General features: G+C 36.8%; 1 protein-coding gene across 30 annotated transcripts in view; it reads right to left on the reverse strand.

Annotated features, from left to right (window-relative positions):
* Window positions 1-17544, reverse strand: part of EIF4G3 (eukaryotic translation initiation factor 4 gamma 3) — a 286899-nt gene that overhangs the window by 152521 nt on the left and 116834 nt on the right. For 7 of the 30 annotated variants that reach the window (XM_040463709.1, XM_040463643.1, XM_040463611.1 and 4 more), the window contains exon 1: window positions 2375-2407. Coding sequence is in view for 23 of the 30 variants with exons in the window: in XM_040463621.1 (XP_040319555.1) it covers window positions 2375-2407; window positions 6002-6115; window positions 6455-6496; window positions 7513-7542 (219 nt within the window). In the remaining 7 variants the exon portion in view is untranslated. Of the gene's footprint in view, window positions 1-2374; window positions 2408-6001; window positions 6116-6454; window positions 6497-7512; window positions 7609-17544 lie in introns of those variants that run through there. The other 23 variants (XM_040463813.1, XM_040463823.1, XM_040463767.1 and 20 more) reach the window with 7 other exon arrangements.

Raw genomic sequence — 17544 nt, forward strand, 5'->3', positions numbered from 1 at the left:
TATGGACACAGAAGAGCGAACTCTTTCTAACATGCTCTATGCCGTTAATACTGGTTCAGGCAGCTCCTGCTCAGCAGTCGTCACTTCAACACCAAGCCCCTCCCTCCTCTAGTTCTCCAAGGTCACTCATTACTGCTACTGCCTCAACCAAAGTCACATTATTTCCTTACTTAATTCTCTGTGGTGTAATGAAAAAATTCTAACTGGCATTTAGAAAGAGGGGAATGCCAGAGTAAAAACACCCAGATACCTAAAGTTTTTGTATCCAAAAGCAATGCTCTGTATTTATGCTGCATCTCAAGAATCTATCTTTAAGAACTAGTGTCAGGAAGTCATTATCTTCCTTGTTGATGAATAAGTAATAAGTATACACACATACGTGATTCCAATTTTTTTAATGGTTAAAACACGCCATAATTTCACAAGTATCATCCTATAGCTAGATAAAGGACCAATCTGCCAATACTTTTTTGAGTGAGTCCTATTACACATGAAAAATGATTTTAGAACTGAAATCAACCTCTTGTCACAAGACTCCTTAAAGTTTTCCTTGGTTTTTGAAATGGAAGAACGACAAAGCATATCATAAGACTTCAGGCTCAGAAGAAAGTTCAGAAGACAGATTTTCCCAAAAAAGACTATTTGTAAAGGCTTAAATACAACATCCCCCTTTGAGGACCATCACTATTGAATAGAAATAATAGAAACATTTAGCCTTATATGAAGGAGTTCAAAAATGTTTTTACTTAAACAACAGTTTCTTTCTACTCTATTCTTGAACAGAGATATCCCAGATTTTTCTGTTAGTGGTCTTACTGGATTGATCCCTGACTAAAATTTAAGCCTGGCCTCTATGGTCCTCGACTAAACATTTTTTAAAATTAATAATCAATCTTTTTAACTTAAGAGATTATCTTTTTTTTTAAATTATTAGTAATCTTACCCCATATATTCTTGATATGTGCTAAACATTGCTAATCAGTTTACTTGCACTCCCTCATTTACTCTTCCTATCAGTCCTAAGATGGGTATTAATACAGTGCCCCTTTCACAAATGAGAAAACAAAGGCTGAGAGCAGTGAATAACTTACCCCAAACCACTCAGTTAATAAAGAAGAGTCAAACCTAGGTCTAGCTGACACCAAATGCCAAGCTCTTCAAGTACTTTAACAATACTGTCTGTTGATACTAAAAACTACCCGAGTTTTATTTCTTCATCTAATCCAAAGAACTGCCATCCACTTCATACAATCACCTCGGAGTTCTCCTGCAAAGTGTCTTTGGAATCTCAGATTTTGCTTGGCTTTTACATCCTCTAACTTGGAAAGACTGTATTTTGAGAAACAGAGCCTTGTATTAAATCACGGGTAGACAAAGAAATCCTTTAATGAAACAATGTCCATTTACTCAATAGTAAGAATTCTAACTATGGTAACACAGGTAAACACTGGTAACTTTTCTCTTGCTTTATCAAACCATATTATATTGCATAATAATATTAAAAACAGCTACCACTTATTGACTGTTCACTTTGTGTCAGATGCCTTAGGAATCTTATCTCTAATGTAAAGGGTATTTATCCCCATTTTACATAGGAGGGAACTGAGGCTCAGAAAAAGATCTGGTTAAAACAGCTGGTTACATGATAATATGGTGGTAATAAGAACCCAGATCTGTACAACTCTAAAGTCTATGCCCTTTCTACTATAGCAGAAGAAAATGTTTCAGAACACTCTATCAAAAACTACTCGGAGGGAAAAGCCCTGCAAAAGTCTTTTTCTCCCCAAACCACCTCCTCTAGTATATTCCTGCTAAATAAATTAGTGTTAGTGGATACATTTTTGGATATTAATTTAAACAATCACTTCATTTAAAAGAACCAACAGGCTAAGGATAATTCTCTATGCAGCAAATGAATATATGTTATTGTTAACCGGATATTAGATTTCAGTTAGCAACTGAGAGTAAGTGGTTTTAGAAATACTAATGCTATTTTATACACATCAGTACAAGTTACATCAGAATGTTAACAGAAAACCCTTAGAATGTTGCCTGTTCCACTCAGTTAAATGTAAACAGTACAGATACCCACAAAATCGGGGGGGGGGGGTTAATTTATCAAAACAATGTCAGGGTTCTCTACATTCAGAGCAATTATTTTGAGGGAAAAAACTCCCATAAACAGAAGGGAATGGGTCTGTTACGCACAGAGTGCTGTGAGGTTAGTGAAGGATGAGAAGAGGACCCCAAGAGGCTGCAGCTCCTGGAGAGAGCAGCGGAGTGGCCCCTGGAACGGCAGCATTCTCAGAGTCAGCAGCTACTGGCACCCCCGCCTAGTATTACGGGTGATAGTGAAGGGGCAAGGGTACAGTACCTGATGATGGGCAGGTCGAGGCCCCGCTGCAAACTGAGAAAAGGAGGGAAAACAAACACAAAAGGAAAGGCACAAAGAGTCAGAAACACCACAACAAAAACCAAAATGTCACACAATATGCCAAAAGAAAAAAACCCACGAGAAAAAAAAACAAAACACAAACAGTCAAAGCTTTGCTGCAGGACAGTGACAGACAGGTACTAAGATTCAACAGGTTAACACCACTACCAGGTATAGTTTGTCATTTATCAGCTGGGAGAGAAACAGCTAAGCTGTTAGGCACGTAAGGGTATCCTTCTGATAGGAATAATTAAAAACAACAACAACAACAACAAAAAAAAACAACCCTAAAATAAAAAGAAAGTCTGAAATACTAAGTGGTTATATTAAGACAAACATGAAAAAGTCAAGTATGCTTATGCAATTGATATAGCTGGAGGAAATGAGAAAAGCTTTTATATTACAAGAAATAGCCAGGAGGTAATTAAAATGTCCAACAGGAAATAAAGAATGTTAAAGGACTGATTTCAAATTTACTTAAGTTTAATGGGGTATCTCATACATGAAATGGAAATTTCAGTATCTTCCTTTATTTCTTAAAAAAATTTTCATTTATATATCTATAAATATATAAACATATTTATAATATATAAATATGTATTTAAATATATAAATAACTATATATATATATTTAAATACAATTAACTAGTAAAGTTTAGTATCAGGCATACCAAAGCAAACAGCTGGTAAAGAATATCACTCTCCAACACGATTAATCAAAGTGGTACTATTATCAGCTCAAGAAGAAAAAAGAGTGAAAGAAGTCAAATCTCTCAATCACTGTTTATACACAACAGCACAACACTGTACATATGCACCTACTGCTATCTGATACTGAGAATAAAAACAAAACAGAATATAACTCCTTAGCTAAATACCGTGCTTGAAAGCAGATAATATATATTCCAACACCTAATTTCCCTAACTTAGAATGAAAGAAAAAGGTCTTCCACCCATAAAATTTTACATACTAAACCTCTAAGATCAAATAATTCTTCATCAGAGCACTAACTTGCCTTCCAATGTGATTTTACTAAAAAGGAGAGAGAAAACTTTTCAGGACATAGTGTCTGGACTGGCTACTAATGCATTAACTATCTAAATAATAAATATTAACCACCCTCTTTAGTAGTGAAAACAAAGCATTTACAAAGCGGTTTTGAAAAGCAAACCACACAAGGCTTTACTTTAATACATTTAAGGAACTAAAATCTATGTCTTCAATTATTTTCTTTCCTAGACTAGAGCCATCCTTCGGTCAACTCATCACTACAGGTGAATCAGACTAAAGATTAACTAGGAAACAATCCCTCAGACTCAGAATTCAAATTACGTGCAAAAGATTTGGAATTATTTCCCCAACTGGCATTATTTCATGTAAATAATTTTCAACTACATGCAGTGGAGCTCATGCCACAGAGTAGGAGATGGCTGAAGACTGCTCTACCAAGAATTCACCCTGGAGACTAAAACACCACCTATTATTCAAGTAATGAAATGTGTTTTAAACACATTTTGAAGTTATTCAGCATAACTTAATGAGTTCTTGATGACCTACATGATTAGACTGTGTTAGGTCAGCCATTATATTTGTGAATTATTGTAAAATCGTTTTTCAGAATGATGACAATGGCAGCTATACTCTTCTTGCAGAACATTTTCTCTTCACAGAAACTGAGGTCTTCTATTTGCAGTTTTCCAATTATGAAAAGAAAGCAGATCATACCTCTACTACGGACATCAAGTTTCAAGAATAGGCAATACCACCCATGTGGTATGAAAGTAGGGGGTGGAAGTGAGATGTTTCTTCATGACACTTTTGAAGAAAATGGGAAAGAAGGGCCATGTTAAAAAATTAACCTGAGTACAGCAGTACCTGTCTTATCACTGTTCCACAGAAAGGTCCCATTTCTAAGGCTCTAAAATAAAAGTTGCAACTTCATGTATTTGGAAGGTCCAGTCAAAAGATAACTTTCTATGAACAAGAGGAGTACCTTATAAAATTACACATATACTTCAAAAAAACAAAAAACAAAACAAAAACAAAACAAAACAAAAAAAACAACCAACACAAGTTAGTGGGAAAGTACCCTAGTCTATTTTGCACTAGTCACCATTGGCTATTGAGTTTTTCATTTGGAATGACAATAGTCTTAGTCCTGTGGGTAACTGTAAGCAACAGAACAAACTGTAGTCGCTGCTGGCTCATATTAAAAATAGACACATTCGTTTCTTTTTTTTTTTTTTTTTCTTTTTACGAGGGGTCTTTAAGATGGTGAGGACTGTAGATATTAAAGAAAGCAGCTTTCTGTGAACTTGGATCCAATGTTAATGCCACCCACCCACCCACCCACTCACTCACTCACTCACTCTTCTGTGCACAGTTGGCAACAGGGCATGGCCAACATAACACTGATGTATCTTTGGCACTTAGCACTACAAAACAGAAAAATAACCAGTGGATACAGGTTACTGAAAAAACCAAACTGTTACCCCTCTTCCAATTAGGCATTTAATAGCTTCACTATTTTAGAGGCTATTTAAAAATAAACTATTGTTTAAAGAGTTCCAGTACAACCAGAAAACGGGACAGATAGGTAACTAATCAGTACGTTTTTGCTTTTAAACAAGAGTTTCAACAATATGAATTTAACTAAGATACCAGGCATCAAATAGAAATATGGACAAAAAGATAACCTGAAAGAGGGCAGGGGCCACTTGAAGCCACTTGGATTGCAAAGGCAGCTGTCCAGGGAAGAACAGAATAGCCTAAACTGTGCAATTGCCAATGGCCCATTAATGCAGAAATAGAATGGAGTAAGCTTTAGCTGCTCTACAAAGCCATGGGAAGGGTCCCTTCCTTAGTGCAACAGCTTACCTCTCCTCACCAGTTGGGATAGCTGTGGGATGGATGAGACTAGACTATGGCAACTTGGGATGTAAAAGGAAAATGCAATCCTGCCAAATTCCATATCCCATCTTCACCCTCCCAGCACCAACACAAATGAAATAAAGAAAACTGGACCCAAAACAACAAGCAAGAGTAGTCTTGGGTTTGCTAGTCTTGCACTTGTTTTGGGATATGTAATGGAATGTTATGTGTGTGGTTTTTAGTAATGGGGGTGGTAATGGTCACTAGCAGAGCAGATGGCAAAAATTGCATAGAGGATAGTATCTGAAGAGTTTATGACCACAGAAAAATGGCTGACAACTACAGACAATTTCCTCTTTGATATTCAATTATAAAATGGAAAGAGGGAAAAAGAAGCGTTGAAATTTATCTTTTAAAATCAAATTTATCTGAAAGGGATATCCCTCTTTGAGTTTAAAATAAAGAAACATCTAAACCCCAAATTACTCCTGTCTAATTCCCAATTAAGAAGACCCACCCAATTTGTTATTCTTTTCCCCACTATGCCTGGCAGAAACTGCCATGCTAGGTTAGACTTTCAGAGAAGAAGCCATCAGAGCATTTCTGTTCATCAGCCAATAAATGGATGTGGTCAAAAATAATGAGTGCCAGAGGCACCACTGCCTGCAAGAAGTACAGTTTGTTATATTGCTTACAATGCAGTATTTTATCCAGCCTCTTCCAGCCAAGGACCTGTAAACGGGAGTCTGTTCCAAAACCTTCCTCCTCTTCCAGTTGTCTGTGCAATGTATTGGCACTGTTCTGCTGGGCTGTCAAAAAAACTGGTTTAGAGATGCAGCTCTTCAGTCAGGTTTTGCGCCAGTTCTAACCATGTAAATTTCTTTTCTTTCAATAATTATAAATGGGGGTGGGGGGGTGAACAGGGCCATAGAATTCTTTGCAGTAAGAGCTTACCATAATGTCCCGTGTTTAATGACTATAAGCAGGGCCTATCTAAAATTAACCTGGTGAGATCTCAGGCCCACTCCAAGTAGTAAAGTATGCACATCCCCAAACCACTCTCAGAACACAACTTGCATCAGACATCTTGTTGATCATTTCAGCAAAAAAAGACACAAGCAAACAGGCAACTAGGACCAAAGTCCCACCTCTTTAGAATGGTTCTTCCACCCTCTGGGGAGAACCAGGATCTAAGAACAGGTATTGGAGAAGAGGACAACAGGGAAAAGGAAGACAGAAAGAGGGTAAGAAAGATTATATTTTGGTGCAGTCTATGATCTCTAGTTTGTTGAGCAATCTTTCATACATTTCAACATTTCTCAGTTCATGCATAAAACCAAATGAATAGAAGCTAATGCAATGAAATACTCCAGTACTACAGGCAAAAAAAAGCAGGGGTGGGGAACCAAAAGAAGATACCTGTATTCTGAGGAAAACACAGAGCTGAGATACAAGTAGGGATGTGAGATACAATGTGAGATGTTACAGAAGCACCTTCTGGCAAAATCTAATCATGCAGGGCAGGAAACGACGTTCTAAGGAATGGACAGCTGAAGCCACTATATACTTTTGTGAAACAGAAGGATGAACCTTGAATAAATTCTCAGGCTTTGCAATATTTATTGCAATCCATGTAAAGGATGAGCAAAGAGGATGATAGCATTTTAATTTGTATGACAATTTATTTACCATCTGAAAAAACAAATACACCACTGGTGTATGTCATGCATATGTCCAAACTGTCAAATGATTAGAACTGACCTAGTGACACTGATTTAGAACTATTACTTCCCAAACCACCGGAATTTGCGTCTAATTAATGAAATTTAATTTACTTCTAAAATCACTGTGCTTTACTCTCTTTCTGAATTTTCAACAGTATAACAAATTAAGAGCTGAAATGAAGTGAACTTGAATGCAACCAGATTTTTTTTAATATCATGCCACAGGAAAGTAAAAGAAGATATAAAGCTCCATTTCTTCTTTTTCTTAATTTAAATTATTCCTTATATTAAAGGTCTGAAAATGCAATGCTAACCGATAATAGTAATATTATGATGATAATGATTAATAACAATAATAAAATAAATTGGCTTTGGAACAAATATCTAAAAATGAGAAAAAAAATTAGCCAAAGGAACCCAAGCTATTAAAAACACAAACTTAGATGGAAAATATTATCTAGAACAAGCTTCTGCTTACTTACCGGAGAACGGGTTTGAGGTTGTGAATTCATTGTCTGAGGGGCTTGAGGGTATACCAACGTGGTTGGACCTGCATTCTGTCCAGAGGGATATGGGGTCTGTCAAAAAATGGCAGTAACAATATCATATTTTGAATATATATGGCATGGTAACTCAAATTATTAAAAAGAAATTGACAGATGTATTCATTAGTGTGGTTTCTATCTGTACCACAATATGGAGCAATTCACGATCAGAGCAGCATCTGCGACAGGTTACCTAAAACCTGATAAGGAGACATCTGCAAACCAATGACTAGGTACAATTATTTGATAACTGAAATACAAAGAGCGCTCACTATCAATTCATCTATTTCTGAAATGGACAGATCATGCCACAACCAAAATCAAACATAGCTGAAAGAAATTGTTACTGCTGTGATGAGCTTTCCAAAATACCCCACAAGTAAAGAAAACCATTGAGGAAGACATCCCAGAACAAATTAGCAGTTCACGAGGTTAACTGTTATGTTATTATGTTATTGCTGTTCTCTTCCACTGCTTACACCGTAATCCTTTTATAGGACCTTTTTTTTATTTTTACATAAAAATCTACAGAAAGTTGGAAAAAAGTGTGACTTAAGTGGTAATATTTACTAACTTACCACAAGTCTTCTGAAAAAGGAATATAAACGTTTTATTATAAACCCATGTTAAATGCTACAGACTAATATTCTACGTGCTACTGACTTCAGAAAAAAACAATACGTGTAACATGTTCAAAATGAAATACTAGCAAAAGCAATGGACACAGGACCTGAATTCAAATACTAACAACTGCCACTTACTTGGGCAAGTAACTTACCTCTCCCATGAATGTAAAAAGAAATAACACACCTACCTCATAAGGAAGTTGCTAAGATTAAATGAGGTAACGTCACTTTTACTATATAGTCATTCACGTGTTATCATCATGGTGCCAATTTTACACGTGAAATCAAGGATCAGAGAATTCTAGTGTTGGGGCGCCTGGGTGGCTCAGTTGGTTAAGCATCCAACTCTTGATTTCAATTCAGGTCATGATCCCAGGGTCATAGGATCGAGCCCCTTATCATACTCTTTGCTGACAGCATGGAGCCTGTTTGGGATTCTCTCTCTCTCTCTGCCCCTCCCCTCTTCATATGTACTCTCTCTCAAAATAAAAGAAATAAACTCTAAAAAAAAAAAAGAAAGAAAGAAAGAAAGAAAGAAAGAAAGAAAGAAAGAAAGAAAGAAAGGAATTTCGAGTGTGTTACCCAAGGTAAATAATTAAATGATACCTCTAGAAAGTATTCTAACTTTGCTTTAAAAGAGAATTCTACAATTTTTGGCATCTGCTGACCTTTTAGTGAAAGTTTAGCTGGGATTAACAATTTAAAGCAACTGGCTGAAGGGCCCCTCCCTGGCTGGCTATATCAGTGGAGCATGTGTCTCTTGATCTCAGAGTCATTAGATCAAGCCCCACATTGGGGAGTAGAGATCATATAAAAATAAAATCTTTGAAAAGTTCATCATAACTTTCAAATAATGAAAACGCAACAACATCAATGGGGAAAAAAAAACAATTTTTTACTGGACGAAGAGGATAGTTTGCAATCTTCCAATATGGTAACCTAATTATACCCATCTCTATAACTGACATTAAGGTTCCAGATCAGGTTAATTTCCCTTTTCACTATAGTTCTACTCAATCTGGCCACAAATTGAAAATTATGACTGCGAGTATCTCACATCTATCAAATAGGTGATAATTGCATCAGATATGACCCAAGAGTTATCCATGGTTTCTCATCAAAGATAATTTTTAGCACCGTTTCAAACACTAAGTTTACATATATGTACGTTTCATACTCAAACTCTGGAAGGCTGGAGTAAATTTAACGTAAAGTTAATGTAAAGTTAACTGTAAAGTTAACTTACGTAAAATTTAACGTAAAGTTAAATTTAAAGTTAACTTTCTAATTCAAGTTTACAGTTTCAATTTAAGAGTGGTGAATGGATTTCTTACTAACTCTGGCTGCACTCAAATTTGAAAACTATTTCATCAAGTTCAATTACCACATTTGGATACAGTTGTAAAATACAACATCAATTTCATTCTTTATCAAATTAAAGAAAGTGACCAAGTGTTAAGAAATTCATATTCTCAGTAGTAAGGCTTATTGGTTTTAGGAAATCTTGACACTTTATTCTCAACAGTTAGTTGGTGTTGTTTGAAGCATAAGCTTCAGACTATCAAGATTCTAAATACAACATTGAGATCTATGACTTATAAAAACATAAAGAAATGTTCTCTCCTTCTATACCTCAAAAAGTTGGGTGAGAATTTCGTCCTCTCACAGCTAGAGTACTACAGAAAGGAAGAACAGCCCATTTTCCTTTCCACAGAGGATGCTGAAAATTTGCATCCTGGCCATTTTTGACCTTATTCAAAATTTTCACAAATATCTCCAACACTGGACCCATCTAAGACAACACACCTACAATTAACTGAAAAAGCAGCATGTGAATTACCATTCAGGCACAAGTTCTTTCATTCGTTAATAGCACCACTCCTGGCAACACAAATTGCTGGTTCCCTGTCAATACTGGGATTGTATCATTGCTCTTAAAATGATTATTAATAAAAGAATTTCTTTTCCTTCAGCTTGAAATTGCTCTTTTAAACAGACAAACACATAATCAAGTTCTTCTTCTACTCAAATTGTATGTATGCCAAGAGCAGATTCATATTCTACAAATTTTCATGTAAATGCAAGGCACACATAACATCTGATGACAGCCACACACAGAAGCGATTCCTCTTTCACTATGTCCGCCATTGTGCCGTTAGCAGTACGTGATTTTACTAGAGGCACTGATAAAGGAAGTTTGGCAATTGCTCACTTGGCTTTCTCTCAGAGGGTTATTTCACTCTTTATGCCTGGTTTTACAAATTTCCTAGGAATGATATAACTAACTCGTACCTGGTGCTGCTGTGAAGGGCGCAGCTGTGAAGGCTGCTGCTGTGCTTTTTATCTCTTTTCTGCATTTCTAATGACACAATTCAACAAGTTTACTGATCAAGTCATTCTGGAATAACCTGTTTAATTTACTACTATACTTTCTTGAAAAATAACACAAATATTTGAATAGGAACATTCTATGAACAAGTTTCATGGTATCAAATGAAGAGAGAACTCAGGACGGATCAGTGGAATATCATTTCAGTGGTTGTCACTGGTTTTTCATCTCCTTTCTCTTGTAATACTTTCAAAGGTATCACAAAGACTTACTTCTCCAAGGATATATACATGAATAATTTATATTGAAGCTGCTATCAGTTCACTGTCCAAGTTTACTTGCATTCTCATTTTCATTACTTTTATGTTTCTTCTTTTTTTATTCTTTAATGTTTTTATTTATTTACTTACTTATTTTTTGAGAGAGAGATAGAGTGAGTGGGGAAGGGGCAGAGAGAGGGAGGCACAGAATGGGAAGCAGGCTCCAGGCTCTGTGCTGTCAGCCACAGAGCCTGATGCAGGGCCCGAACTCAAGAGCCAGGAGATCATGACCTGAGCTGAAGTCAGCTAGTCATCCGACTGAGCCACCCAGGGACCCCTTCATTACTTTTATGTTTCAAAGAACACTGATCCCTTTATATTAACTTAGGGAAATAAGAACACAACAGAAACAATTAGCAAAAGATGTTAACTGACTGTTAACAGAATGCCAGTAAAGACAAGCCAATCAAAATAGTCTTTGTGCTTCAAACATAACCTTTAAGTCCATAATAACTATTTAAGAAACAGTGATGTGGATAATTAAAGATAAAAATCTGAGAGTAAATTCCATTACAAGACAGGACACACTAACACAGCATCATAGGATCAGATGTGATCATTTTTAATATATAAGTATGTAAAAAACTAACAAGGATTTTTAATTTTTGCCACATATGGCAATGAACTTAAGCCAAGAAAAAGAATTAAAACAAAACATTTATAGCTCTTACTATGTTTTAGGCACTATTCTGAGCACTTCACATACAACTCTGAGATGAAAGGTTATTCCTCCTAAGACTCCTCCTTCACCTGAAACAAATTCTGACATAAAGCCTAATAAATTCAATACTGTGCATGTGTGTGCGTGCACATGCAAATCTGATTGAAAAAGTTGCCACAACCTTCCAAAGGGCTATTAGATAATACCAAATTTTATTTAAAATTTTCTTTAATTTTAGAGATAGAACGCAAGTGGGATAAAGGGCAGAGGGAGAGAGAGAGAGAGAGAGAGAGAGAGAGAGAGAGAGAGAGAGGGAGAGAGAGAGGGAGAGAGAGAGGGAGAGGGAGAGACAGCGATAGCGACAGAGACGGAGACAGCGACAGAGAGAGAGAATACCTTAACCAGGCTCCACGCTCAGGATGGAGCCCAACGCAGAGCTCGATTTCAAGACTCTGGGATCATGACCTGAGCTGAAATCAAGAGTCAGATGCTCAACCAACCGAGCCACCCAAATGACCCTGAAATTATTTTAATTTTATTCCAGTATAGTTAACACACAGTGTTATATTAGTTTTAGGTGTACAATATAGTGATTCAAGAATCCTATATATTACTCAGTGCTCATCATGATCTACTCTTCATCTTTTTCCCCCTCTCTCACTCATCCCCCCCACCAACCTCCCCTCTGGTAACCTCTGTTCTCTACAGTAAAGAGTTGGGGATTTTTGCTTTGTCTTTTTTCTTTCTTTTTCCCTTTGTTTCTTAAATTCCACATGAATTCTTGTCTTTCTCTGACTTATTTCACTATTCATTCTGCTCTCTAACTCCACTAGTGTTGTTGCAAATGACAAGATTTCATTCTTTTTATGGCTAAATAATACTCCACTATACATATACACCACATCTTCTTTATCCATTCATCCATCAATGGACGCTTGGGCTATTTACAGAATTTGGCTATTGTAAATAATGCTGAGGGGCACCTGGGTGGCAAAGCTTCTGACTTCGGCTCAGGTCACGACCCCACAGTTCTTGAGTTTGAGCCCTGCGGCAGGCTCTGTGCTGACAGCTCCGAACCTGGAGCCTGCTTCGGATTCTGTCTCTCTCTCTGCCCCTAACCCACTCATACGGTCGCTCTCTCTCAAAAATAAACAAACGTTAAAAACAGTAATGCTGCAACAAACCTAAGTGTGCCTATATATACTTTTAGAAAGAAGGAAAAAGATAATCCCAAGCAGTGCAGAGCCCAATGCGGGGCTCAATCCCAGGAACCATGAGATCATGACCCAAGCTGAAATCAAAAGTCAGAGGCTTAACTGATTGAGCCACCCAGGCATCCTCTTACCACATTTTAAATAAACTTATCCGTCTGACACACAGTTCCATTTCAAGGAAAAGATATATTCATAAGGGCAAAAAAAAAAAAAAAGTGGGGGGGGAACATGCTAAATTTCTATGTTTTTCTAATGAATAAGTTAAGTATGTTATAGTCAGTAATGAGAGAATATAAATGCAGCCTACTTATATAGTTATGTTTGATATATAAAATAGAACATGTTCATAAATGTATAAAGATAAGATGTCTTCCCTAAGCAAACTTAGTTTAGCATCAGCTGCTTCTGAGGAATGGGAGTTGGAAGGAAAGTATAGGATAAAACCTGTGGTTTTATTTTATATAATTCTCTATTACCTGTTTTTCGTTTTTCAAGAATCAAAAGAATTGATTACTTTTATAATAATTACATAATGAAAATAACCTCTATCCTCCACATTCCTCTTCACATCACAGAAAATAACAAAGCAAAGCAGAAAATACAGTAGGAATTCTGTATTTTGAAAGTTCTATATATTTTTGGAACACAAAATGTCGTCTCATAAATCACAATTAAAACTAAGGCAACAATATTTATTGAAATCTAGCACAAAGGAGTCACTATATATAGCTATGGCTATGTACATAAATGAGGGTGAGGATACATTGTTGCGGGCTTTTTAACCTTCAAGAACTTCCCAATTTAACCAATAAAAGATAGAGATATAAAACAATTTATTCAGCCATAGGCTATAATCTTTTACACTCATTAAAATAGATATAGAGCGGGGCACCTGGATGGCTCAGTCGGTAAGCGGCCGACTTCGGCTCAGGTCATGATCTCGCGGTCCGTGAGTTCGAGCCCCGCGTCGGGCTCTGTGCTGACAGCTCAGAACCTGGAGCCTGTTTCAGATACTGTGTCTCCCTCTCTCTCTGACCCTCCCCCATTCATGCTCTGTCTCTCTGTCTCAAAAATAAATAAACGTTAAAAAAAAAAATTAAAAAAAAAAAGATATAGAGCAACGTTTAATGATATGGAATGAATGGTACCAAGAATGTTGAAAGTAGCACACATATGGATAGAAGGTACTGGTAGCATTTCAAATCAGTAGGAAAATGCTCAGAACTACTTAATAAATTGTGTGGGAAAAAGATGAATATATACCATCAGCTCATAGCACCAAAAAAATTCCATATTAATTTAAAATGTTGGAACGTAGGGGCTCCTGGGTGGCTCAGTCAGTTGGGTCTCCGATTTCAGCTCAGGTCATGATCTCGCAGTTTGTGGGTTCAGGCCCCATGTAGGGCTCTGTCCTGACAGCTCAGAACCTGGAACCTGTTTCGGATTCTGTGTCTCCTTTTCTCTCTCTCTCTCTCTCTCTCTCTCTCTCTGCCCCTCCCCCGCTTGTGCTCGTGCTCTTTCATTCTCTCTCTCCTCTCTCAAAATTAAATAATTTTTTAAAAATAGAAGTAAAAAATAAAATGTTGGAATGTAAAATATTAAACTATATAAGTGCTAGAGACAAATCTTTTTGTATCATTCAGAGCTGGGAATACTTTTTAAAATCTGAATAAAAAGACTACCTACAGCTACACCAATAATTTACTTAAAACAGACAATTGTTCGGGCGCCTGAGTGGCTCAGTTGGTTAAGCGCCCAACTTCGGCTTAGGCCACAATCTCCCATCTCACGAGTTCAAGTTGCGCACCGGGCTCTGTGCTGACAGCTCAGAACCCGGAGCCTGCCTCAGATTCTGTGTGTCCCTCTCTCTCTCTCAAAAATAAATGAACACTAAAAACATTTTAATGAATAAAATAAACGTACAGCAATGCTAATTATATGCACATTGTACAGAAGATCCATAGGACTTTTTCATCTTGCAAAACTGGAACTCTATAACCACTACTTCCATTTAAGTGTTATTTATACACATTTAGTCACTTAGAATTTAAACTTAAATAGCCGATATGACTAGTTGATACCATACTGCACAACACAGGTGTAGAAAGCTGTTAATTCCAAAATCTTACTCTTCTCGTGTCTAACGTTGTATGTTTACAAACGTCCATAACTCTGTTTTCACAGAAGTGAAATAACATCCAACAAACAAGAACACAATATAAAACACTGGAAAGAGAAGAAGAGACCCATACACAGTCTTAAGCATATTATTGGTTTTCCTCAGCTAAATAAAGGCTGAAGTTCTTTGCCACAGATTCTCAGGGTGGACTGCTGATCCCTGGGCATCCCTGAGACCTTAATTAGAGGGTCCGTGAGGTAAAATCCTTTCCTCACATTAATGCTAAGGTATTATTAGCCTGTGCTAATGACACAAAAAAGCAAGGTGGGTAAAACTACTGGTGTGTTAGTAAACGTCAAGGAAAATTGCAATCTTGCTCTCTTCACTCCCACATTCACTATGCACTCATTTAAAGAAATAAAGTCAGTACTTAATGTCATTTACGAGAACGAAAAAGTTATGAATTTTTATTTTCAGATTTATAAATTCACATGGAGTTTGAAAAATACAGAGTTTCCCTACACATGCTCTTTACCTAGTTTTCTGTAATAGCAACAAATACCTACAGTACAACAAATCTATAAAAATGGCATTGGAATAACCCGTCAACCTTCTTCATAATTCACCACTTTTTTGTACATACACATTTTTTGTGTGTATTTAGTTCTTGGTAATTTTGCCACACGTATAGATTTGTGTCACCACCACTACAGACACAATACAGGAAAGTTCTTTACAAAGATCCCTCAGACTGCCCCATAGTAGCCACAGGCACATTCTTGCCTTCTTCCTTCTTCCTTCACCTCTCATGCACCTACCTCACAGTAACCACAAATCTATTCTCCATCTCTATAATCTGGTCATGTATAGATGTTAGAAAACTGGAACCATATGATAAAAAAGCTTCAGCACATGTCATCATAATACTTGGTGTGACTAAACAAGATGAGAAATAAAGCACTTCCAGAGCATACCAAAGTAAGATGGTTCTATTAAGAAACGGCACTTACTCCACTGCTTGCGTTACAAGCTGAACTACACACAACACCATCTTACTTGAAAGAATAAATAACAGACAAGTATGCTTGTGAAGACTTTGGTACGTGGCAGACAGTTTATTAAAAATGAACAAAACGAGTCTGTCACATCAAGGAAAATGAAAAGGATTTGTTACCAATAATAAAGTTAAAGTCAAGAAATAAAAATTAGACTACTGAAAACATGTATCTGTCACCATGAGCTTGGCGCCTCCCAATGTGTAAGACTTTATAAGGAGAATGTGATTTTTTAAACTAATACAAATTATGTGTATAACTCAGTGAAGCAATATTTTTCAAATGACCAATATGTGATGATACAAAATCATATAATACTAAATAATTAATTCAAGTTCAAGACAGACCAGCAGGTTTTAACATACCAGAGTACCAAAAGTTCAATAATATGGATTCAGATTCAACAATGTAACTAATGTTTAAGAAATTACCATTTACTGAGTTTAACACAGCATCAAAGGATTATCACACATTTCTGAAAAAACTTGCATAAAATGTCTCCCTTTCCCAACTACACACCTGTGTAATACTGTATTTTCTTTATACTTCAGCTAATATATTGCAACAAGTAGAGCACAGAACCACATATGAGATTCCACCTCACTTCTTTTTTTTCCTTGAAAACAAGATTTTATTTTATTTTCAATATATGAAGTTTATTGTCAAATTGGTTTCCATACAGCACCCCGTGCTCATCCCAAAAGGTGCCCTCCTCAATACCCATCACCCACCCTCCCTTCCCTCCCACCCCCCATCAACCCTCAGTTTGTTCTCAGTTTTTAAGAGTCTCTTATGCTTTGGCTCTCTTCCACTCTAACCTCTTTTTTTTCTTTTTCCCTTCCCCTCCCCCATCCATGAGTTTCTGTTAAGTTTCTCAGGATCCACATAAGAGTGAAACCATATGGTATCTGTCTTTCTCTGTACGGCTTATTTCACTTAGAGTAACACTCTCCAGTTCCATCCATGTTGCTACAAAGGGCCATATTTCATTCTTTCTCATTGCCATGTAGTACTCCACTGTGTATATAAACCACAATTTTTTTATCCATTCATCAGCTGATGGACATTTAGGCTCTTTCCATAATTTGGCTACTGTTGAGAGTGCTGCTATAAACATTAGGGTACAAGTGCCCCTGTGCATCGGTACTCCTGTATCCCTTGGGTAAATTCCTAGCAGTGCTATTGCTGGGTCATAGGTAGGTCTATTTTTAATTTTTTGAGGAAGCTCCACACTGTTTTCCAGAGTGGCTGCACCAATTTGCATTCCCACCAACAGTGCAAGAGGGTTCTCGTTTCTCCACATCCTCTCCAGCATCTATAGTCTCCTGATTTGTTCATTTTGGCCACTCTGACTGGTGTGAGGTGATATCTGAGTGTGGTTTTGATTTGTATTTCCCTGATGAGGAGCGACGTTAAGCATCTTTTCATGTGCCTGTTGGCCATCCGGATGTCTTCCTTAGAGAAGTGTCTATTCATGTTTTCTGCCCATTTCTTCACTGGGTTATTTGTTTTTCGGGTGGAGATTCCACCTCGCTTCTATTAAGCCAGGTATTACAAAGATTTGCAAAACTGTAAATAATACAACTTTTCTCATCAATATTTTTGTCTTAGAAAATTTTTGCACATAAAAACATATTATTGATCT

The sequence above is a fragment of the Herpailurus yagouaroundi genome, unplaced genomic scaffold (assembly GCF_014898765.1).
Source record: "Herpailurus yagouaroundi ecotype Mexico unplaced genomic scaffold, PumYag 77, whole genome shotgun sequence".
Classification (NCBI taxonomy): domain Eukaryota; kingdom Metazoa; phylum Chordata; class Mammalia; order Carnivora; family Felidae; genus Herpailurus; species Herpailurus yagouaroundi.